Consider the following 25,364-nt stretch of genomic DNA (forward strand, 5'->3'; position numbering starts at 1 on the left):
GAGCCTGTCCCGGCAGAAAGTGGCCGGTCAGCCTCGGGAAGCGTTTCGGATTCTCCGACAGGAGCAGGGGCTCGACGCCATCAGACAGACGCGGTGCCCGCCAGGTCGCGCTCAGCTAGCGGTGGTCCATCGCGGGCAGAGTCCCCCGCCGCAGAGCTGCGACGGCTGGAACTCGAGGTGAAATTAAAGGAACTGGAGCACCAGGAACGGGAAAGAGAGCGTGAGCGCCAGGAACGGGAAAGAGAGCATGAGGAGAGAGAGCGAGAGCGGGAGCATGAGCGAACCATGGCAGAGGCGAGACGCCAAGAGGCCCCAGCTGCGGTAAGCGGGGAGAGGGCCAGACGGATCGGGGTGGCCAGTCACTTGGAGACGCGTGTGCTGGCCCAGTGTCAGGACCCAGGGGACATGGACGAGTTCCTTACCGCCTTTGAGCGAGCCTGTGAGTTGCATGAGGTTCCCCCAGAGGAGTGGCTCCGGCACCTCACCCCCTTGCTGGGCCAGAAGGCCGCAGCGGTGCTCAGCCAGCTGGTGGGGCTGCAGCCTGGGGACTATGAACGGTTCAAACAGGCCCTGCTGCATAAGTTCGGGCTGACTCCGGAGATGTACAAGAAGAAGTTCCAGGAGGCGCAGAAGAGGCCAGAGGAAACCCATGTAGATACAACCGCCCGCCTGAAGCAATACTACCAGAAGTGGGCGTTCGGAATAGGAGTCCAGTCCGTAGAGGACCTGATCGAGCTGGCGGTCGTGGAGCGATTCTACGAGATGTGCGCACCTGACCTGAGGGTGTGGCTCGTGGACCGGAAGCCAGGGGACTCACATGATGCAGGGAAACTGGCAGATGACTTCACAAACAGCCGGGCCAGGTTTGAAAGTGAGCCCCACAAAGAGAGGGAGTCTCGGAGAGAGAGGGAGTCCCGGAGGGAGAAGGAGTCCTGGAGAAACCGAGAGTCTCAGAGAGACCGGTCCCTAACTGTACGACAGAGGGGACCACCTCTTAGGCAAGCCCAGGAAAGAGGGGCCAGCCACCCACCCCCCAGAGAGCCAAACAGAGCCCGGACAGAGCAGCCGGCCCGAGGGACACAACAAGACCCAGGCTGTTATAGCTGTGGGCGAAAGGGGCATAGAGCAGCCCAGTGCCCCAGGCTCCCAGACAGGTTGAGCAGGCCGGGGGGTCATGGAGTCAACTGGGTGGGGTCCCAGAAGCCAGAGGGGCTGGCGGCCAAGGCGGGTGGTGCTGACAATGGGCACTCGGATTGGGCCGAGTCCGCCCCACAGACCAGCTCCTCAGGGGGACCAAATGCTCAGAGGCCAGTTTACAGAGTGGGGGCGGCAATGCCTCTGTGGAGCAAGTGTCTCAAACACCTCGAGGTAGACGGGAAAAAGGTCACGGGGTTCTGGGACACAGGCGCTGACGTGACGCTGGCCCGACCCGGGGTGGTGGCACCGGGCTGCATGATACCCGATTCCCACCTGATGATAACAGGAATTGATGGGACCCCTTTCAAGGTGCCCATGGCGAGGGTGCACCTGAAATGGGGGAAGAAGGAAGGCCCCAAGGAAGTGGGCGTGCACAGCCATTTGCCGGCGGATGTACTGATGGGGGCTGACCTGGAGAACTGGCAAGGTGAACGCCCTCGTGCCCTGGTCCTGACCCGTAGCCAAAGAAAACGAGGGGTGCGCTCCCCAGATTCAGGGGTACAGGCCCAGCCAAAGTCACAGGAGCCACAGGGGCCAACCCTGAGAGAAAGGGGGCCCCCAAAAACCAGATCTCACAGGCCAGGGGTGCTGGAGTCAGGCAGGGATGGAGAAGTAGCATCCGCTCCTGCCCGAGCGGAAGAATTCCAGGCAGAGCAGCAGAGAGACCCCTCCTTGCAGAAGCTGAGGGAACTGGCCAGTCTCAGCCCAGCTCCACAGCTGGGGGAGGGCTGCAGGGAGAGATTCCTGTGGGAAAAGGGATTCCTGTACCGGGAATGGGCTTCCAGACGCAAAGCGGAGCCATGGAAGGTCCAGAGGCAACTGGTGGTTCCCCAAAAGTACCGGCGCAGGCTGCTGTACCTAGCCCATGATGTCCCACTCACAGGACACCAGGGGATCCACCGCACTAGGAGAAGGTTGTTACAGAACTTTTTCTGGCCAGGGACCTTTGCAGCTGTCCGTCTGTATTGCCTGTCCTGCTATCCCTGCCAGAGGGTAGGGAAGAGCCGGGACAAGGGGAAAGCTGCCTTGAGGCCACTGCCCATCATAGAGGAGCCTTTCCAGAAAGTGGCTATAGACATAGTGGGCCCCTTCAGCAAGGCAACGCGTTCGGGGAAGAAATATATTTTGGTAGTGGCAGATTTTGCCACGCGATACCCAGAAGCAGTGGCCTTGACCTCTATCGACGCTGACACCGTGGCAGATGCACTGCTGTCCATTTTCAGCAGAGTGGGGTTCCCCAAGGAGGTCCTCACAGATCAGGGGTCCAACTTCATGTCGGCCTTACTGCAAAGCTTGTGGGACAAGTGTGGGGTCCGGCACACCTGGGCCACAGCCTACCACCTGCAGACCAATGGGCTGGTGGAGAGGTTCAATGGGACTCTCATGCAGATGCTGAGAACCTTCATGAATCAATACCCCCATGACTGGGACAAGTACTTACCCCACCTGCTGTTTGCATACAGGGAGGTGCCTCAGGAATCCACGGGGTTCTCCCCGTTTGAGCTGCTGTACGGAAGGAGGGTACGGGGACCCTTGGACTTGCTCAGAGAAGAGTGGGAGGGGACGGCCTCTCCTGAAGGGGAGTCAGTGGTACAGTATGTACTGACCTTCCGGGAAAAACTCACTGAGCTCATGGGCCTGGCCAGGGAGAACCTCTCCATGGCCCAAAGGAAGCAAAAGGTCTGGTATGACCGTAACGCCAGGGCCCGAGCCTATGCCACCGGGGATCAAGTGATGGTCCTCGTACCTGTGCGGCAGAACAAGCTGCAAGCGGCCTGGGATGGGCCCTTCAAGGTTGTCAAACAGCTAAATGACGTGAATTATGTGGTGGAACTGTCGAACCGGGCCCACAGCCACCGGGTCCATCATGTGAACATGATGAAACCTTACTGGGACAGACAGAACTTGGTGCTGGCCGTGTGCAGACACTGGGAGGGGCAGGGGGATGATCCCTTGGTGGATTTACTCACAAGGACTGGAGCCGGCTCCTTGCTGGAGTCTATTCCCCTCTCAGACCAGCTGACCCCTGCCCAGCAGACGGAGATCAAGGAGGTGCTGCATTCGCATCAACAGCTGTTCTCGGACAGACCCGGACGCACTGACCTGGCTGTCCACCGAATAGAGACAGGCACCCACGCCCCTATCAAGTGTGTGCCATTCAGAGCCACAAGGAGGACGGCTCAGGACATAGAGGGGGAAGTTGAAGACATGCTGGCTCTGGGGGTGATCCAACCCTCGTCCAGCCCCTGGGCCTCTCCTGTGGTGTTAGTCCCTAAAAAAGATGGGTCTGTTCGGTTTTGTGTGGACTATCGCAAGCTTAACGCCATCACTGTCTCGGACGCCTACCCCATGCCCAGGCCTGATGACCTTTTAGACAAGCTGGGGGGAGCCCATTACCTCACCACCATAGACCTCACCCAGGGGTACTGGCAAGTGCCATTAGATCAAGATGCCCGGCTCAAGTCGGCTTTCATCACTTCTGTGGGGCTCTACGAGTTCCTGGTCCTGCCCTTTGGCCTCAAGGGGGCACCCGCTACCTTCCAGCGTCTGGTGGACCAGCTACTGAAAGGGATGGAGAGCTTTGCCCTGGCTTACATGGACGACATTTGCATCTTCAGCCAGACGTGGGAGGACCATGTGTCCCAACTCAAGCAGGTGCTGGACCGACTCCAGAAGGCCGGGCTGACTATCAAGGCAGGGAAGTGCAAGGTGGGAATGGCTGAGGTGACCTACCTGGGCCACAAGGTGGGCAGCGGCTGCTTAAAGCCAGAGCCAGCTAAAGTGGAGGCTGTCAGAGATTGGCCAACACCCCAGACTAAGAAGCAGGTCCAGGCCTTCATTGGGATGGTGGGGTCCTACCGGAGGTTTGTGCCCCACTTTAGCTCCATCGCAGCCCCCCTCATGGAGCTGTGTAAAAAGGGAAAGCCTGACAAGGTGGTCTGGACAGAGCAGTGCCAAGAGGCCCTCTGCGCGCTGAAGGAGGCTCTGGTCAGGGCCCCAGTGCTGGCAAATCCAGACTTCAACAAGCCCTTCCTGGTGTTCACCGATGCCTCAGACGTGGGGCTGGGGGCGGTGCTAATGCAGGTGAATGACAAAGGGGAGAAACACCCCATCGTGTACCTGAGTAAGAAGCTGCTGCCCCGGGAGCAGAACTACGCGGCCATAGAGAAGGAATGTCTGGCCATGGTGTGGGCACTGGGGAAGCTGCAGCCGTACCTGTTTGGACGGCGTTTCACCATGTACACCGATCACTCACCCCTGACCTGGCTGCATCACATGAAAGGGGCCAACGCCAAGCTCCTGCGGTGGAGTCTGCTCCTGCAGGACTACGACATGGAGGTGGTCCACGTCAAGGGGAACAACACCACCATAGCCGATGCCCTGTCACGTAGGGAGGGCCCCGAACTTCCCCAGGTCACTGGCTAAGTGACCCCGCTCAGTGCGGTCTGGAAGGGGGGAGAGATGTAATGGAGTGGGGGGAGTGCATGTGTGAGTCAGGCTGGATGTCTGAGGCAAGCAGCAGCTCCCAGTGGCTAAGGATGACCCTGGGGCTACAACTGGCAGGTGACACCTCTGCCTGAACAAAGAGGAGGGAGGAGCTGAGCTGGGTTTTGAATCGGGGGCGGCAGTTAGAGGCGAGGAAAAGGGAGAGCTGGAAGGCAGCCAGCCGGAGGAGGGGGAAAGCTACACCCCAGAGGGGCACCCCTCGGGGTCTTCTCCCCAGGACAGGTTGGAAGGACTGTCTCTGGCTGCTATGCTGTTGCTTCTGTGAGAAACTGGACATCTGTTGCCTAATAAACCTGCTGTTGTACCTGCTGAGTGAGAGTCTCTCCTGCCAGCGGACGGGGTGCAGTGCAGGGGGACCCCTGAACCCCATCACACACAGCCAGGCCTAGCTCCTGCTTCCCTACCTTTTTGTCACTGTAGAAGGGGTCTAGGTCCTCCAGGGGCACCCCAATGAGTTCCGGAGGCAGGTCCCCATAAATGCGGGGAAGGGGTTTCCCTGCTTCCAGATCATTGCTGGCTGTCAGCTCCTTTTCGTCCAGCACCTCCACATGCTGCCGCTTGATGCGCAGCGCCTCTGCCTCAGCAGCCCGCTGCTCTATAGCAGCCAGGGACTCGCGGGTGAGCAGGCGGAGACTATCTGGACCAGGTACAGGTGGCGGGATGGCCATCTTCTCATTCTGCTCCCCGCAGCTCTCTGCTTTGTCGCTCACGATGGGGGGAACCTGCAACGGCAGAAAGGGAGTGGTCGGTTTTACACCTCTGGCTGGAGCGTGAGCCACACCGGACGGCTCTTTTATCCCAAGGCGTGTGCCCGCTGCGCCCACCGAGTTCTGATCCAGCGAGGGAGCACCACTGGCAGCAGAACACGCAGCTGGACTCCGCTCGCCCAGCACTGTGGCCAGTGAACAGGGCATGCTATGTGTCACCCCTGTGCCCATTCACCGAGGATCACCTTCTCTTACCTCCCCACCCGCTGAGCCGGGCTTTCTAACTCCCCCGCAACACCCCCACCCGTTGGATCAGTGGGCTCTTGGCCTAGCTGGCAGACACCACCCACGCACTGCCGTAAGGTGCTCTTGGTGTTGTCTGGCTAATCAGCTGGATGGTAAATAGCCCTTCCCCATGCCTGTCCCACCTCGTCCCTCCCCTCACTGCCAGCTGCCAGGAGCTTTCCACACTTATGGCGCTGCTCATATCCAAGTTCTTGTTTCTGTTAGGGAGCCCCAGCCAGGAAGCAGTGCCCCACAATGCCAGGCCCCGTGCAGACCCTGCTTCCGGTCGGAGCCCACAGGCACATGAGTGGAGAGGTGCAGGTTCCTGAATCCCCAGGCTAGAAGGTCACACCGTGATCATCCACTCTGACCAGGGCTCCCTCCAACGCTTTCCATCCATGTGCGGAATAAATGTGCTCTGTGCACCGAGGCATGTGCAGCTGTGCACCACCATAGAAACACAGGCTGCCAGGCAGCCTCTGAATCTCTCCTGGGCCCAAGCACACGGCTTCCAGAGAACGTGCCTCTGACTGCCTCCTCACAGGCCAGAGAGCTTCCCAACCCAACTCCCCAAGCCAGCTGTGTTTTAAAAAGCCGGGCTTGGTTGAAACATGGCCAGTGAGGGAGAATCCCTCTCACCCCTGGGGAACCAGGCCCAATTCTTACGCACTCCTCCACCCCCCCACCACCTGTGCACCTTCTTCCCAGGCTGCAGGCTCCGGGCACGCAACCACATTAGCGCTCTTGTTGCCAGCCTGCAGAGCCAGTACTGAAGGTTTGGTCCTTAGGCGGTTCCTAAGAGCTGGGCTCGTGTCACCCTGCAGCCTCCTCTCTGCTAAGCTAAGCATCCTGAGCCCTCCTGGGACATCTACCCGGGGATGCAAGGCCTGTGGCAGGACTGCGACTCACACAGTCAGCTGGCTCAGCTGCAGGGCTAAAAACTGCACTGTAGGTCTGCAAGATCAGTTTGGAGCCCTGGCCGTGGGCCCCTACTCCCTTGTGGGGTCTCAGATCCCAGGCTCTGCCCCCAGCCCAAACATCTCCACCTCGGTTAACTCAGCAGCTGGAGCCCGAAGTCCACACCAGCTGCCCCAGGCCAGCCGCAGGAGAGTTCACTTGCTGTGCAGGTGTGCGCCTTGAATCTGTTACTTCAAGGTGGATTTTCTCACCTCTTGATCATTCGTGTGGCTCTTCTGCAAACCCCGACCAATTTATCTACCTCCCTCTGACAAGAGAGCAACCCAGGTAGCGACAACAGTGAGCAACCAGGGAAATGCACTCAGAACACAGGGGGCTGGGAAGATCTTCACAGAATCATAGAATCCAGGGGCTGGAAGGGACTGCAGGTCATCGAGTCCAGCCCCCTGTCTAAAGCAGGATCAACCCCAACTAAATCATCTCAGCCAGAACGTTGTCAAACTGGGACTTAAAAGTCTCTAGGGATGGAGATTCCACCACCACCTCTCTCGGTAACACATTCCAGGGCTTCACCACCCTCCTGGTGAAGTATCGGAGAGGTAGCCATGTTAGTCTGGAGCTGTACCAGCAACTAAGGGTCCTGTGGCACCTTATAGACTAACAGAAAAGTTTTGAGCATGAGCTTCCGTGAGCACAGACTCACTTCATCAGAGTGGTCTTGGCCCCGGGAAAGGTGGCGGCAGCCTGGCTCCCTGCCCTGGAAGGGGTGGGGCCAAGACCAGGATGGGCGGGGCCAAGAACAGCCACCAGCAAGAGCCACAGCACTTCAAGCCCCCCCAACCGCCCGTCGGTGGCCTGTCTGCATGGCTGCAGGCTCCAGAACCACCCAACCAGCATTCCCCATTCTCGCTGGCAGGCGGGGCTTGGCAGCGTGAGAATCAAAGCAGCAGGTTCAGCCTTTGATGGCCATTGAGAAAGATCAGTCAAGGGGCCCCTGTATGTTCTCCTTCCAGCCCCTTTGCTGTTATCTCATGTGTCTCTGCCGCTCTCCCAGCCCCCGAATCTCTTCCCTTCAGCTACCTGGTCGTTCATTCACTGAGCAAGTTCTCCTGGAGAGACCTCTTCTTTACAAGCCCTCAGGGGTGCTTTCACCACCTCCAGGTGATTGCAGCCTCCCTGCATCCCATGGGATCTGCTCCATTATTTCATTAGTGATGGTCGGTGATACAGTACCTAGGCTGCTTCAGACTGCTCTGCTCCAAGGACAGCAGGATACATGGATGCCTACCCCAGACTGGTGGGGTAGGGAGACAGAGCCCAGCAATCTTGCAAATGCCTGAGATTTCAAAGGCTGCCTTACGGATTCATGTCTCGAAGACCAAAGCATAAATGTAAACTGGGACGTAGGAAACACCCGCTGCTCCGCTCTGACCTCGGCAGGCAGCTTGAAAGCCACCTTCTGCTGAGATTATTCTGCACTCTGCCGAGCTGAGCAAGTGGGTGTTTACCAACCTGCAGAGAAGGCAATCTGAGACCTCTTCACCCCATCCCCCGTGATCTGCAGACCCCCTTGCAGGAGGAAGCAGAGAGAGGCCAGGTTTCAAAGCATGTTTTGAAAGGGGAGCAGAGCTGTTTACTCCTCTGATCTCAGATCAAATCCCAGGGATGGGCGTGCTGGGGTCTGCCCGTTTACACGCTCATGACAGCCTGCAACAGCTGAATCGCTTCCATTTTATTCTCTGCAAATTGTGTGTTGAAATGACAGTGACTGGGGATTCGATTCCCAGCTGGTAAGTACCGTCAGTCTGTGTTTGCAGAGCTGAACCCATCAGCAGGAGTCTGCTTGCTTTAGCCTGGGCCCTCTGTCAGCAGAGCTGTGGCCTCTGGAACATAAAACGAGGATTTACTTACGAGTACTCATTAAAACGAGGAGCACGTGTACCTACCTTTGTTCACTGGAGGAGCGAACTTCCCCCCCCCTCAATATGAGCTTTACCCCCCTCCCTGTGGCTGTAACCCACCGCAGCCTTAACCCCCTCCGGCCCCACACACCCCAAACCACCGCAGCCTTAACCCCCCGCCACTGGCCCTGCAGACCCCAACCTGCTGCAGCCTGACCCCCACCGCCAGCCCTGCACACACAACCTCCCGCAGCCTTAACCCCCTCAGCCCCCCACGCCCCAAACCGCCACAGCCTTAACCTTCCCTGCCAGCCCCACACATCCCAAACTGCCGCAGCCTTAACCCCCTCAGCCCCCCACACCCCAAACAGCTGCAGGCTTAACCCTCCCGGCCCCCCCACCCCAAACCACCACAGCCTTAACCTTCCCTGCCAGCCCCACACATCCCAAACTGCCGCAGCCTTAACCCCCTCAGCCCCCCACACCCCAAACAGCCGCAGCCTTAACCCCCAGCCCCCCACCCCAAACTGCCACAGCCTTAACCCCCCTGGCCCCACACATCCCAAACCGCTGCAGCCTTAACCCCCGCCACCACCAGCCCCACAGACCCCAAACTGCCGCAGCCTTAACCCCCCCCAGCCCCCCACCCCAAACCACCACAGCCTTAACCTTCCCTGCCAGCCCCACACATCCCAAACTGACGCAGCCTTAACACCCTCAGCCCCCCACACCCCAAACAGCCGCAGCCTTAACCCCCCAGCCCCCCCATCCCAAACCACCATAGCCTTAACCCCCCCGGCCCCACACATCCCAAACTGCTGTAGCCTTAACCCCCCCCAGCCCCCCACCCCAAACCACCACAGCTTTAACCCCCTGGCCCCACATACCCCAAACCGCTGCAGCCTTAACCCCCCCACCAGCCCCACAGACCCCAAACAGCTGCAGCCTTAAGCTCCCAGCCACACACACCCCAAACCGCCACAGCCTTAACCCCCCCAGCCACACACACCCCAAACCACCGCAGCCTTAACCCCCCACCAGCCCCACAGACCCCAAACCGCCACAGCCCTAACCCCTACCCCTCCCCAGGGACCCCAAACTGCCACAGCCTTAACCCCCTCGGCCCCACACATCCCAAACCGCTGCAGCCTCAACCCCCCACACCAGCCCCACAGACCCCAAACCACCGGAACCTTAACCCCCCAGCCACACACCCCCCAAATCGCCACAGCCTTAACCCCTACCCCTCCCCAGGGACCCCAAACCACCACAACCTTACCCCTCCCGCCCCACGGACCCAACCTGCAGCAGCCTGAACCCACCTTGCCCCCACAGACCCAACCTGCCCACCCACCCCCACAGACCCAACCCACCACCGGGTTTTAACCCTCCCTCCCACTCATGGCCCCAAACTGCCCCCAGCCTTTAACCCTCCCAGCCCTGCCAAACCCAAGGTTCACGCACCTTTCAAAAGCAGCACCACATGCTGCCACTCCTTCCCCCAGTTAGGAGCACTAGGAGCCAGTCAGAGACTTCTACGTGTATGTTACTAGGAGTTAGTGTCCCTCTTAGGAGTTCTGGCCTCATATAGCGAGGGGTGGGTGTACCTCCTTTCAGGTCCCACAGTTCCAATAAGATAATTAGTCCTGGATGAGCCTGTGACAGGCTTGATCAGAGATGATCACTGGGGGTGCTGCTCAAACTGCCTCCTGCCCTCCACCACCCAAACAGCCCAGCCCAGGGAAGGCTCAGCTGTAGGACCATTGGCAGAACTCAGGAAGCAACGCCCACAGGGGCCAAACCCCACATAAACCTGCCTTACTTGGTGTGAAAGTTTAACACAGAGAAAGCTCATGAAGATGTCTGCCCCCTATAGCAATGGAGAGTGGTTCCTCCCCAACCCACCCTTCCCAGCCCCTGCCTGCTGGTAATTATTTACACTGGGCTTGCTAATAAACAAAACAGTGTATTTGTGAAGAATTAAAAGTAGGATTTGAGTGGCTGCAAGTGGAAACAATCAAATCAAAGTAAATTACTAAGTAAAAATACACAAAAACACGCCAGCTAATTCTAATACATTAAGAAATTAGGTACATGCAAATTCTCACACTAACCAGTTGTTCTTACCTCATGCCAGAGTTGATCTTTTCTGACCTGAGCCCAGCAGCTTTGCCTTCACCCTTTTGCTACAGTTCTTTGTTTGGAGGTCTCTTTGTATGCATCTCTTGGGGCGAGGAGGCAATTTCAAAAACTGGCTGAAGACTGATCACTTTCCACTCCTTAAACACACTTTCCCCCAGGGCGGGAACCTTTGTTCAGACTCCCTGACCCCATGGAAAGGTACCAGGTTCAAGATGGACTCCACTACCAGGCAGCATGGTCACATGACTTTAGGACCAACCACAGCTTGGGCTTACAGGAAAAAATAAAACCTGATACTGGTTTGAGTGCAGATTCATTAAGTTCCTGAAGTACAGGTAGAACCCCTCTAATCCAGCACCCTCAAGAGCTGACGAGTGCTGGATGAGAGAATTTGCCAGACCATGGAGGTCAATATTGTCTAGCAGCGTTACCAATACTTCTACTGTCCACTGGGCTTTAAAAACATTTAGGGTAAATTAGAGCTAAATAACAGCACAGAACACTGAGAGCCAGGACTGGTGGCTAGAAACAAACTTTATGGGACCACAAGAAACTTGGCCACACCTATGATAAATGGTCACCCAGCTAACTAAAATCATGCTGGACTACGGATGTTGCCAGATGAGGGAGTTCCAGATTAGAGAGATTCAAGCTATATCATTAATGGTCCTCATTACCACATTTAGAATTGAAAACAGATTCTCACTTCCTATTCCTAACCACATACTAAAATGATATAGTCACAGGAACAGATTCAGCAAATTGTAACTTTAAAAATATGTTACTTGACCTGTTTAGTATAAAGCGTCTTTGAGTTATGCAGTATGTTCATATACATAAGCCAACTTTCATGGGAGGGGTGACAAGGCCTTCATGTGGCAGGGCAAAGGGGAAACAGATCCTGATGCTCAACACACATTGAGCTCAGCCACATTTTCCCTCATTTGACTTTTCAATGACATTTTCCAATGTATTCAAAACTTTCACCCGAAATGGGATGATTTTCTCTCTATCACAACACACACAATCCACACCAAAGGGTGTCCCATTTTGCACTCAGTTGGAACTGAAATTTTGAAACTTTGAAATCTGATCTCTGATTTTGATGGCCAAAGCATGCAGGTTTTTTGGTGAAAATATTCCTGAGCAATTATTCCCATGTTCTCAGCTGCTCTAGCACCACCACAGACCAGAGCTTTATTAAAGGGGCCATCATGTTTGTTCAGTCCAGTGGTCCTCAAACATATTTGATCACATCCCACTTTCTTTGTGTCTATAGTTGGTTTTGCCCCACCTGTCTGACGGCAGAGTGGAGAGTGGCCTCTGCTGGCCCGGGCAGCACAGAAGTAACAAGAGCAACGTGAAAACTTGCAGGGGACTTGCCACGTTGGTCTGTATCTGTGAAAGCAGTGAGAAGTCCTGGGGCACCTTAAAGAATAACAGATTTATTTGGGTCTAAGCTTTCGTGAGTAAAACCCACATTGTTGCGTGCATCTGTCCACACCCGATGAAGTGGTTTTTACCCACATTACATCCGTCAGGCTGTAAGATGCCACAGGATTCCTCAATGCTAATGTGAACACTGATATTTGTTGATGTGATTTTTCACAGCAGACTTAGCTCCCCATTACCACTCTTCTGTGCTGCCGCCGCCACCCCAGGGTGATGGCTGGAGCCGTGCTGCTATGGATGAGGGCTTTGGTTGGGGAGTGGAGCGCCTGAGGGTGGGCGGCGGGGTGCCGGTCTTTTATTCCCACCTCCCAGCTGTGCATGGCCCTTCTGTAGCAGACCCTCCCGCAGGGGCCAACAGCCAGAGCTCTTGAAGCACACAGTGCATGCCCTGCTTGAGGCATTGCTGCTCCTTTTGGGGCAGGCCACCCCATAATTTGCAGAGCAGTGAGCTGGCCAAACCCTGGCATCACGCAGCCCAAGAGTCACACTCGGGGTTCTCTCATCCAGCCCTGACATTTTGTTTGAGAAGAAAGACACCCCCATCTTACCAGAAACCCTTCAAGTGATGGAGGCGCCACCACATCTCGAGCACAACTGTCCCAATGCTCAGCTCCTCTCTCCCTTCAATCTCCCCTCTGGTACCTGGCCTGGTGCAGTGAAGCACAACCAGAAGTATTAACTCTCACACCACCATTCTGCACTGACGCATCCTGGCCACCCAGCAGAACAGCGGTGAGCTACTGATACTGGCCCAGTTCCCAGCACTTGTTTCACAGGCTGCGCCCTTCATAAGGCATGTTGAGAGGGCTCTTGACAAATCAGCAGACCCTTCTTGGTGGTCCTGCTTGGTTCCACTGGTTCTGTTCTTTAGCAGCCAGATCAGTGGCTACACACTGGTACAGTTCACACCTAACTTTGCTGTCTTGGGACTGCTTCAATGATCATACGTAAATTTCATAAGCACCAAAGTGACTTAGGCAACTAAATGCCATTGAAAGTCAATGGGACTCAGGATCCTAAATCTTGTAAATGGCTTTGAAAATTTTGACTCAAGCAATTTGCAGATGTACGAGCACCACTGCAAGACGCAGGGAGCGGGATGGGGGTGGGAATCATTCACAAATACACAGCATAGTTTTGTAGCAAACCACAGGGCTGCACCAAGCTTGGTGCCCTGTGTCCCTTCACCCCTGAACTGGGGATGAACAGTGTCACTTTCAGTTCACTGGCAACTTCACAAAGAAAAACAAATGAACTCTGGTGTCCGGCTGAGCTGAGCTGAAAACAGATTTCTTAATATTCTCAGCAAATAGAGACGTGGAACCATTTTTGAGCTGAATCAAACCGAACGTTTTGGAAATGTTTCGTTGTGGTTTTGGGCATTGGACAAAAGCAACAGATGTGTAAATTCTCCAGCTGAAAGTGGTCATCCCCAACAGCATCAACAGCTGTCTGGGGTCTAAGGGGCACCGGATTAACCCCATCTTTGCACCACAGGCGAACATGCACTTCTGGGACCCGTCATCTCATAGGATCAACCACAGACCTGAGTGGTGCTGCAACATCACGCAGCAGATCACTACACCACTACTTGCCCTTGGCCCTGTCGCCATGGTACCACCCCACTGCGACGGAGGGGAAAATGGGCCCAACCCGAGCAGACCTGTGACCTGGCACTTAACAGCAGCAGTGACCTCCCTCGCTGCACAGCATGTGACCAAAATGCCAGTGAGTGATGGCCTGTCAGTTTGTGCCCAGATTTGCAGGGGTTAAACAGTCCAAACCAGGGCCCCTTCTGGGGCCTTCTTGTGAACCTGGGCCTTGCAACAGGCATTAATCTGGGCCTGGTGCAGGACCTCAGGTAGGACGTGGGGGACCATGGTCCAGGCCTCTTCTTTGCGTGATACAGGGACAGGATTTTAGCAGAGCTCTCCCACATCGCCGGTGGGGGGGTGGGCATTATAGTCACTGGAGCAGGGACTTGAACTTGGAACAACCCCCTGCACAGTCAGCATGTGACCCATCAGGCTGAGAGTCCGCTCCCCCAGTGCCGTTCCCTGCTCCACTGACCGACTAGCCATTATCTTCATGAGCAGCTATGACTTGCCACCACATTGCCACCTCAACGTCATGGAATCGGGGAAGTGTGGACGGGGCCTCGAGCAGGGAACACATCCAGTCCCCTGTGCTGAGGCAGGAGCGAGTTAACCAAGACTGTTTCTGACGGGGGTTTGCCCAGTCTGTTCCAGACAGGGATTCCATGCCTCCCTGGGAAGCTGTCCCAGAGTCCAACTGCCCCGAGTTAGTACAGGTCTCCTAATCTCACCTCACCTGCTGATTAAACCCTCTGCTCCTTGTCCTGTCTTCAGCGGAAACGGCGAACAATGAATCACTGCCCTCATCCTTGCAGCCCTGGACAGGTCTGAGGACTGTCTCAGGACCCCTCTGCTGTCTTTTCTCAAGGTGGAATGTGGCCTCTGGTTCCCTGAGGCCAGGCTTCCTCAACCTTTCAGCATCTGTGTTGCTCTCTAGACGCTCTGTAGTTTATCCACCTTGGTTTTAAGTGTGGCACCTGGAAATGGACATGGTCTCCAGCAGAATCAGCGCCTGTGCTGAGCAGAGCCAGGACAATTACCTTCTGTGCCTCGCCTACTACTCTTCTGGTATGACAGCCCAGAACAGTACCAGCCGTGCCTGCAAGTGCGTCACCCTGTCGACTTGTGTTCAAGTTGTGAGCCACTGCAACTTCCCAGTCTTCTCCACAGAGCCAGTTATTCCCCATTTGTGGCTGTGCATTGGATTTTTCTTCCTGTGGCTTCACTGAATTTCACTTTGTTCATTTCAGATCAATTCTCTCCAAAGTAGTTACCGCCTCTGCCAGCTTTAAACTTCAAAAAATAAATACAGTGGGGTAGATCCTTCACCCTGAGGATCTACCCCAGCAGGAACAATACTAATACAGACATTTGCGTTCATGGTAGTCAGGCTTTACAGCTGCAATGTGGACAACTAGGCTATGTCTACACAGCAGCATTATTTCCAAATAAGCTGTTCCAGAAGAGATTTTCCCAAACAGCTTATTGCAAAATAGCACAGCTACACGCAAGGGCTGTGTCTACACGAGCAAGGGCTTTCAGAAAATCAGGTCCTTTTTTGAAAGAACAGGCGGCGTGTCCACACACACGATGCGCTATTTCAATCCAAAATCAAAAGAATATGGCTCTTCTTCCAGAAGCCCTCTTCCACTCCCAGATCAGGAAAAGCGCCTCTTTTTGAAAGCTTTTTTCAAAAACAAGCAGGGTTAAATGCTCCATGGGCCCTTTTTTGTGAAAAAGCCTTGTGCCAAAATTTTCCACCCCGGCCCGTTCTTTAGAAAGAGCAGGGGCTGTGCGGACTCTGTTGAAAGAATGGATCGAACTGATCTGCTTTTTGTGTGTGGACACACCCTTCCAAAAGATGATCTTCTGAAAGAAATCTTCCAGCAGATCATCTCTCAAAAGATCGCTGTAGGGTAGACACGGCTGATGTGTTCGAAATAGCACTCAGCTATTTCACATCAGAGCATCCACACACAATAGAGCCTATTTTGAAATAGAGCCACTGGGTACATTATGACTTATTTCAAAATAGGCTCTATTCTGTCTGCACAGACCCTATTTCGAAACACCTACTCTGAAATAGAATGTATTCCTCTTACACTGAGGTTTACCAATTTTAAAATAGGCATACTCGATCTTGAAATAATTTCAAAATAGCAGTTGCATTGGGTGAATGCTTGCAAAGTTATTTCAAAGCAGCAGCCATTATTTCAAAATCATTTTGCTGTGTAGTCACCCCCCTCCTACTCTGCACAGTTAATGGGGTCTGGGTATTCAGATTCCCCAAGGGGACTGAACATCCCATTTGGAGGTATAATTCAGGCCAACCCTATATTCCTGAGCTGATAATAAAAACCTGCCAATAAAAACAACAGAGAGGTACCGATCTCAGCCATCACCAGCCAATCCCAATGAAAGGAACCAGAATCCTTCATTAACACCACTGAATTGTCTCACAAGTACAATGGTATTTTCCTTAACTTTTACAATCTTAGAACCATAAAACTGAAACATATCTGTAGAGATCATCAAATACAGTGCCCTCCACTCACGGAAGGACCAAGCACCACCTGGATCATCCCTGACAGATGTTTGTCTAACCTGCTGCTAAACATCTCCAATGGTGGAGATTCCGCTACCTCCCTGGGCAATTTATTCCAGTGTTTAACTGCCCTAACCATTAGGAAGTTTTTCCTCATGTCCAACCTAAACCTCCCTTGCTGCCGTTTAATCCTATTACTTCTTGTCCTACCCTCAGAGGTTAAGGAGAATAATTTTTCTCCCTCCTCCTTGTAACAACTTTTTAGGTATTTGAAAACTGTTCTAATATCCCCTCTCAGTCTTCTCTTTTCCAGACTAAACAAACCCTTGCCACAAAGCGACCTTCTTCCCATGCAGATTGTAGCACAAGAATTATACACCACCTAAATCCCACTTACCCCCGGTTGTGAAGATATAAAAAGAGTCTGAATACTCTGCTTAGCTTGCGAGCTCTGTGGGGAGCATGGACTGTCCTTTTGTTCTGTATTTGTACAGAGCTTAGCGCAAGGAGGTTCTGGACCCTTTTACTGGGACCCCACTCTTTAAACACCTCTCTGGAAACTGCCCCCCACCCATGCATCTGATGAAGCGGGTCTTTGCCCACGAAAGCTTATGCTCCAAAATAGCTGTTAGTCTATAAGGTGCCACAGGACTTCTTGTTGTTCTCGAAGATACAGACTAACACGGTGACGTCTCGGATACTTGTCACCATGCAAGGCACTGCTTTTAGCCGTACTGAGTGGAAATCCATCAACCTCATGAAAAAACTTGCACAGGTGCAGTCAGACATCATCTTCCTCTCCAAATGCAAACAGATGGACATCGTACAAAAAGGACTGAAGATGAAAAACCCACTGAAATCAACATTCTACACAGATTATGGTGAGAGATTGTGCCCCACACTCTCTAAGAAACTGGGGAACCACCTGATCTGCATCCTGTACAGCAAACAGGAGCTCTCAGATCTGGAGACCCTCATAAATCACCAGTCTTCCACAGAAACCTCCACATGGCTGGACTTTACCAGAACGAGACAGGAGATTTACAAGACACATTTCTCCTCTCTACAGAAAAAAAAAGGACTGTAAACTATCTAAACTCCTGCTTTCCACATGGGGCCACAATAGTGGTACCCCTAACTCACCCAGCAATATTGTCAATCTATCCAGCTACACACTCAGCCCAGCAAAAGAATCTGCCTTTTCTCAGGGACTCTCTTTCTGCCCCACCACCCCACAAACTTGATACAATTCTGTGGTACTCTGGAAGCCTTCTTTTGCTGTCCGGAACTCCAGGAATACTTCCAACATGACACAGAACAACGCACTGACCCACACATACCCTCCCACCTATGGTACAAGAAAAAGAATTCCCCGTGGACTCCCCCGATGGTCGAAATGACAAACTGGACCTATACGTAGAATGCTTCCACCAACGTGTGCAGGCAGAAATTGTGGAAAAGCAGCATCGCTTACCCCATAACCTCAGCCATGCAGAAAGCAACACCATCAACAGCCTCAGAAACAACTCTGACACTGTCATCCAAGAGGCCGACAAAGGATGTGCTGTTGTCATCATGAATAGGACAGACTACCAAAAGGAGGCTGCTAGACAACTCTCCAATACCACATTCAACAAGCTTCTGTCCCAGGATCCCTCTGAGGAATACACAAAGAAACTACAGCATCTGCTCAAGACCCTCCCTACAGAAACACAGGAACAAATCTACACCGACACACCCCTTGAACCCAAACCAGGTTTATTCTATCTGCTACGCAAGATCCATAAACCTGAGAATCCCAGATGCCCCATCATCTTAGGCATAGGCACCCTCACCACAGGATTGTCTGGATATGTGGACTCTCTACTTAGACCCTACGCTAACAGCTCTCCTAGCTTTCTTTGAGATACCACCAACTTCCTCAGGAAACTACAATCCATTGGTGACCTTCCTGAAAACACCATCCTGGCCATCAGGGATGTGGAAGCCCTTTACACCAATATCCCACATAAAGATTGACTCCAAGCTGTTAGGAACCTTATCGCTGATGAGACCGAGGCACAAATGGTGGCAGAGCTTTGTGACTGTCCTCACCCACAACTATTTCAGATTTGGGGACAAATTATACCTTCAAATCAGTGGCACTGCTATGGGCACCCGCATGGCCCCACAGTCTGCCAACATTTTTATGGCTGACCTGGAAAAACGCTTTCTCAGTTCTTGTCCTCTAGCGCCCCTCCTCCACCTGTGCTACATTGATGACATCTTCATCATCTGGACCCATGGGAAGGAGGATCTTGAAGAGTTCCACCTTGATTTCAACAGTTTCCACCCCACCATCAACCTTAGCCTGGACCAGTCCGCACAAGAGATCCACCTCCTGGACACTGCTGTGCAGATAAGCGATGATCACATAAATATCACCCGATACCGAAAACCCACAGACCGTTATGCTTCTCTGCACGCCTCCAGCTTCCATCCAGGGCATATTACACAATCCATTGTATACAGCCAGGCACTAAGGTACAACTGCATTTGCTCTGATCCATCAGACAGAGACAAACATCTATAAGACCTCTACCAAGCTTTCTTCAAACTACAGTACCCACCTAAGGAAGTGAGAAAACAGACTGACAGAGCCAGACAGGTATCCAGAAGCCACCTGCTACAAGACAGGCCTCGCAAGTCAAACAAGAGAACACCACTGGCCATCACCTGCAGCCCCCAGCTAAAGCCTCTCTAGCGCATCATCAGCGACCTACAACCTATGCTGGACAATGATCCTTCACTCTCACTGACCTTGGGAGGCCGGCCTGTCCTCGCCTACAGACAGCCTGCCAACCTTAAACAAATCCTCACCAGCCACTACAGACCACAACACAGTAACTCTAAACCTGGAACCAATCCCTGCAACAAACCTCGCTGCCAACTCTGCTCACATATCTACACCAGGGATATCATCACAGGACCTAACATCAACCACACAATCAGGGGCTTCTTTACCTGCACATCTACTAACATAATATATTCCATCATGTGCCAGCAATGCCCCACTGCAATTTACATTGGCCAAACTGGACAGTCTCTACATAACGGCCTAAATCAGACATCAAGAACGGTAATGTACAGAAACCTGTGGGAGAACACTTCAATCTCCCTGGACACTCAGTAACAGATTTGAAAGTAGCAGTGCTAAAATAAAGAAATTTCAGAAATCAAATGGAGAGAGAAATCTCTGAGCTGCAATTTATTTGCAAATTTGACTCCATCAACCAAGGATTAAACAGAGACTCAGAGTGGCTGGCCCCTTACAAAAGCAGCTTCTCTGCCCCAGGTGTTAATATCTCCCCATTAGACTCTGACAATAGGCCCACATCCCCATCTGATCTGACCTGTTTTTTCCTCTTTTGATACATACTACTGATAATGGGCCATTTCCACCTTGCTTGAATAGACCTTGTCAGCTCTGGCCCTCCCTTTTACTGGGACCCCACTCTTTAAATACCCCTCTGGAAACCACCTCCCCCCACAATCATGCATCTGATGAAGCAGAGTTTTGTCCACGAAAACTTATGCTCCAAAATATCTGTTAGTCTATAAGGTGCCACACGACTCCTTGTTGTCCTCGAAGATACAGACTAACACGGCTACCTCTCTGATACTTGGACCAGGAGTGGAGCTCTTAGGTGCTGACACAATACAAATCATCAACAATCACGGTAGTTACATTCCTCTTGTTCTGCATAGGGGTGAAGTTAATCCATGGTGCAGAAAACTCAGGCTGAAAGGCTGTAGACTTCATCACATAAATGAGAAAATGTTTTCAAGGAGGGAGTATTTTAGATTACACATATCTCAGGGAGCTGAAAGGCACCACAAGAGGTCACAACTCCCTGCCCTCACAGCAGGACCCATCACCATCCTTGCAATATTTTTTAACCTAAATTGCCCTAGAGCCTTGCAACTTCCTCTTGGGAACTGAGCCCATGCTCCTGGGTTTAGAAGGCCAATACTCTAGCCACTGTGCTGTCCCTTCCAATGAGGTAAAGGTCACCTTTCGGCACTCCACCTGGGAAAGGTTACTGACCCCTGATCTCTATCACCCCAACTGATGTTTGTTTAACCTGCCCATAGGTTGTTCTCACTTAACTGCTTAATCTTGTAAGTTACATTGGACCACGTGGTCATTGTGGTCAGTGTAGAAACTAGGTCAAAGTACAAAGAATGAACATAAACAAAGAACACAGGAATGTAGGGGCAAAATTGGAAAGGTGAAAGCACAAAAGACGCTCAATCTAACTTGAGACATAAACTAAACAAACCAAATTCTTTTAATCTTCTGTCATAGGTCAGATTTTCTAGAACTTTAATCATTTTAGTTGCTCTTCTCTGGACCCTCTCCACTTTCCCCACATCTTCCTTGAAATGTGGGGACACAATACTCCAACTGAGGCCAAATCAGTGCAGAGTAGAGCAGAATGATTTCTCATGTCTTGCTCACAACACTCTTTTTTTTTTTTTTTTTTTGCAACAGCCTCACACGTTTGGCTCATATTTAGTTTGTGACAAGCATCACAGGGGTAGCCATGCTGGTCTGTATCCACACAAACAATGAGAAATTCTGTGGCACCTTATAGACGAACAGATTTTTTGGAGCATGAGCTTTCATGGCAAAAACCTGCTTTGTCAGTTGCATCTGAGGAAGTGGGTCTCTGCCCATGAAAGTTTATGCTACAAAACATCTGTTAATTTATAAGGCACCATAGAATGTTTTCTTTATTTAGTTTGTGGTCCATTATGACTGCTAGATCCCTTTCTGAAGTACTCACTCCTAGGCAGTCACTTCCCATTCTGTATGTGCGCAACTGATTGCTCCTGCCTAAGTGGAGTACATTGCTTTTGCCCTTATTGTATATCACCCTATTTACCTCACAGCATTTCTGATTTGTCCAGATCATTTTGAATTATAATTCTGTCCTGCAAAACAATTACAACCCCTCCCCAGCTCAGTACCAGCCACTGACTTTATCAATGTAATCTCTACGATCGTCTCTGAATCACTGATGACAATATTGAACAGAACTGAATCCAGAACTGAGCCCTGCAGTACCTCACTTGTTCTGCCTCTCCATTGATAACTACCCTTGCCCGAGGAGGCTGTGAAGGCCAGGACTCTATTAGGGTTTAAAAAAGAGCTTGATAAATTTTTGCAGGTTAGGTCCATAAATGGCTATTAGCCAGGGATAAAGTATGGTGCCCTGGCCTTCAGAACAAGGGCAGGAGATGGATGGCAGGAGATAAATCACTTGATCATTGTCTTCTGTTCTCCTTCTCTGGGGCACCTGGCATTGGCCACCGTCGGCAGATGGGATGCTGGGCTTGATGGACTTTTGGTCTGACCCAGTATGGCCATTCTTATGTTCTTATGTTCTTACCCCCGGGAATGGTTATCCAGACACTTAAGCAGCTCTCAGTAATTTTCCCTAGTTTGTTCAAGAGATTGTCATGGAAAACTGTAACAAAAGTCTTACTAAAGACTATACCACATCTACCGATTCTGCCCCCACCATCCACAAGGCTTGTTACTTTGTCATCCAAAGCTATCAGGTTGGTTTGACGTTATTTGTTCTTTACAAAACCATACCAGTTATTACCGACCACCTAATTCTCTGCCAGAGATTTGCAAATGGGTTCCTTAATTATTTGGTCCATTATCTTTGTTGGAATCCCCTGGATGGCCCTTATTCTCCTTTTTGTAGATGGGCACAATGACTGCTCTTCAGTCAGCCTCTGGAATCTCTCCAGCTCCCACGACTTTTAACAGATAATCGCTAATAGCTCAGCTGTCTCCTCAATCAGCTTCTTGAGTAGCCTGGGATGCGTTGCATCAGATCCTGGTGACTTGAAGACATCTGACTTGTGTATCATGATGGGGTTTCTGGGCACGCCTAGGTCGTTTCTACACATGCCACTTAGAAATGGCCCGAAATATGCTAATAAGGCACAGATGTAAATTCCCCGTGCCTAATTAGCATAAGGGCACGTGATTCTGGACTGCAGAAGAGGGGGTGTTCCGGAAGGAAACCCTCCTGCCCCGAAATTTCCCCTGGCAGCACTGGGCGCTTGGGCGCAGCCCCTGCTCCCGGGCGCCGGGCATCCTGCACCCAGCGGCAACGCCCGGCACCGCCGCCAGGAGGGAGACCCCGGGCAGGTCCTAGCCCCGCTTCTGCCGCGCCGAGGAGCGGCTGCACCCGGGCCGGGGCTCGGCCCGCGGCACAGCACGTGTGGGCAGGTTCGGCTCCCTCGGGTCCGCACCCCCGAGGCGGCGTCTCCCGCCCGGCCCCGCGCAGCCTCGGGGTCCCACACCGCGGACCTCGCAGGAGACCGGGGCTGCCAAGGCGGCGCGCTGCCCCGGGCGGGAGCTGCCCCCATGCGCCGCGGCCCGGCCCCGCCCGCTGCAGCCCGGCCGCTCCTCCAGCTGCCGCCAGCGATCACCGCGGGCGTCGGGTTTCGCCAGCGCGATGACTCGGCTCATTCCGCCCGGCCGGGGGCGGGGGGAGCTGAGGGGCCTCGGCGCGGGGCTGCCCCCCCCAGCGGTGCCCTGTGCCAGCACCCCCTCTGCCGTCCTGCCCCCAGGGGCCCCCGCTGCTCCCTGCCCGCCGGGAGCCTCTCGCTGGCGGAGCCCCTCGGGCCGGTTACTCGCTCCGCGCTCGGCCGGATCAGCGCCGGCAGAGGGGACCCCGGCGGGGCTGGGGAGCTGCCGCCCCCGAGGCTGGGCCTTGGGCCGGATCCCTTCCCCCGACCGGGCCGCAGCTTTCCAATCGCACTGCCCCAGCCCCGCCAGCTGCGCTCCCCCCACTCCCCTTCCCCAGGCGGGGGGGGGCGGTTGAGGGGTTTGGAGGTGCAGGCTCCGCGGCCAGGCCAGAAATGAGGGGTGCAGAATGTGGGAGGGGCTTGGGGTGGGGGTTAGGGGTGGGGGGCAGGAGGGGGCGGGGTAGGGGCTGGGTGTGGGAGGGGGCTCAGGGCTGGGGTGGGGGTTGGGTGCGGGAAGAGCTCAGGGCTGGGGGGCAGGAGGGGGTGGGGGGCAGTTGGGCAGCACTTCCCTAGGTGCAGTTCTGGAAACAGCTGGCATATCCCACTGCCCTTAGGTGGAGTGTGGCCGGCTGGCTCCATGTGCTGCCCCTGCCTGCAGCCAGTGGCCCCACAACTGCCATTGGCTGCAGCTCCCAGCCAATGGGGGCTGCAGAGTTGGTGCTCAAGGCATAGGCAGTGTGTGGAGACCCTCTGGGGACCCCTGGGCCTATGAGCCAGATATGCCGGTTGCTTCTGGGAGCCATGCGGAGCCAGGAAAGGAAGGGAGGGAGCTGCCCTAGCCCTGGTGTGCCAGCAAGGGAATGTTTAGTGGCCTTTTAAATGCCCCCCCCCCCCCGACTGCTTTCCAGGGCTGCCGATTCCCTTGAGCTCCCAACCAATATGGGCAGATGGGACCCCCTGCTCGGTCGCTGGAGCAGCTCAGAGCCAAGCCCAGCGTCTCCTAGGGCTCTGAGCTAAGTGTTCTCCTGGCCAGGGACGGGGGATTGCTGTTACCTCCCCGCCGCCCTGCAGCCTCTCCTCCCTGGCCCGCAGACTGGCTTCCCCACGCTGTACCATCTCCCGCAGGAAACTAATCCGGCTCTCCACAGAACTCGGGCTGCCAGCAGAACCTAACAAACCGCCGCTGCCCCGGGACGTGTTCAGAGCAGATGGCCTCACCCCAGCAGAGCTGAGCATGAAACCATCCCCTATAAATAGTCCCCGGTGCACAGGGTTTGAGCTGGGCTAGGTGAAAGCAGCTCAGCCACAGCGACAGGTGCAGCAGGAGCTACAAATGTGCCCTCCTCAGCTCCCCCCAGGGACAGCAGGGAGCCCTGTCCCTCCCCCTGTGTCCTGCCACCAGTTGGGCCCCAATAGAGCTGCCTCAGACTCCCCTCCCCACACACCCCTGTGGGCCTGGGGTCAGGAGCCCTGCTCTCAGAGCAACAGCAGGGGCTGGCTGATCAATGCAATTGCGGATGGCTCTCAGGGCTGGGTGTAACACCGATTTTATTTCCATATGAACGTTATATGTTGGTATCAAATGCCCCCACTGCCCCGTGCTGCAGAGATGGAAGGAAATGAGACCCCAACCTCCTGTGCGCAGTGGCAGTGACCACTGGCCTTCTTGGCCTCTGCCCAGCCTCAGTCCAGGAAGCCGGGAGCTGACTCTGCTCCGAGCCTGCCTGCGAGCTGCATCTAACAGTGCAGTGAAACGCCCACGGCACAGAGCCCCAGGGCTCGGGGGCTGACATCGCAGCGTAGACATTTGGGCTCAGACTGGAGTCGGGGCTCTGTGAACCTCCCTCTCATGGGGCCTTGGAACCTGGGCTTCAGCCTGAACCTTTGCATCTGCACCGTAATTTCATAGACCTGCAGCGTAAGCCCCCTGAGCCCGAGGCAGATGACTGTGCCAGTCATGGCCATGCCATGGGTCGCTTAATGCAGTGTAGATATACCCTGACTCCAGCTCAGAGCCCGGCTCTGGTGTCTGGATTCCAACCACTGTTCTGACCATGGGGGCCTGACTCTTGCTCCACCCACTAGGCATTCCTGCCCTTGGCCTGGGCACTGACACAGCTTTGAGAGGGCTTCACTTTTCTCTAGCCAGCATCGATGACCATTGGCACACATTGCTTTTTAAATCAAATTAATTCTGCACTGTAAAGAAATAAAATAATATTGAAAAAACTGAGAAGTCCTGTGGCATGTTCTAGACTAGCAGATTTTTTGGAGCATAAGCTTTCATGGGCAAAAGTCCACTTCCTCAGATGCAACTGACAAAGTGGGTCTTTGCTCACGAAAGTTTATAATCCCATAAATCTGTTCATCCGCAAGGTGCCACAGGACTTCTCGTTGCTTTTGCAGATACAGACCAATGCAGCTCTCCCTCTGATACTTGTCGCAAAAGAATCGCGGGTACTAATTGCTATTTAGTCAAATAGTCCTGGCTTTAAAAGCAGGGATGCCAGACAGGATAAAAGGCAGCCGGTTTCCTCATTCTCCCGTCTTAATATTTCCACTTTACATTGCATGGGACACT

The 25,364-nt window shown here is 53.7% G+C and overlaps 1 protein-coding gene across 3 annotated transcripts in view; it reads right to left on the reverse strand.

Annotated features, from left to right (window-relative positions):
• SCN4A (sodium voltage-gated channel alpha subunit 4) overlaps positions 1 to 25,364 on the reverse strand; it is a 196,797-nt gene that overhangs the window by 140,784 nt on the left and 30,649 nt on the right. For 2 of the 3 annotated variants that reach the window (XM_074979090.1, XM_074979089.1), the window contains exon 2: positions 5,109 to 5,426. In XM_074979090.1, the coding sequence (XP_074835191.1) occupies positions 5,109 to 5,372 (264 nt within the window). In that variant the 5' untranslated portion in view covers positions 5,373 to 5,426. Of the gene's footprint in view, positions 1 to 5,108; positions 5,427 to 23,836; positions 23,945 to 25,364 lie in introns of those variants that run through there. The other variant, XM_074979088.1, reaches the window with a different exon arrangement.

Source organism: Carettochelys insculpta, chromosome 28 (genome assembly GCF_033958435.1).
Source record: "Carettochelys insculpta isolate YL-2023 chromosome 28, ASM3395843v1, whole genome shotgun sequence".
In the NCBI taxonomy this organism is placed as follows: Eukaryota; Metazoa; Chordata; order Testudines; family Carettochelyidae; genus Carettochelys; species Carettochelys insculpta.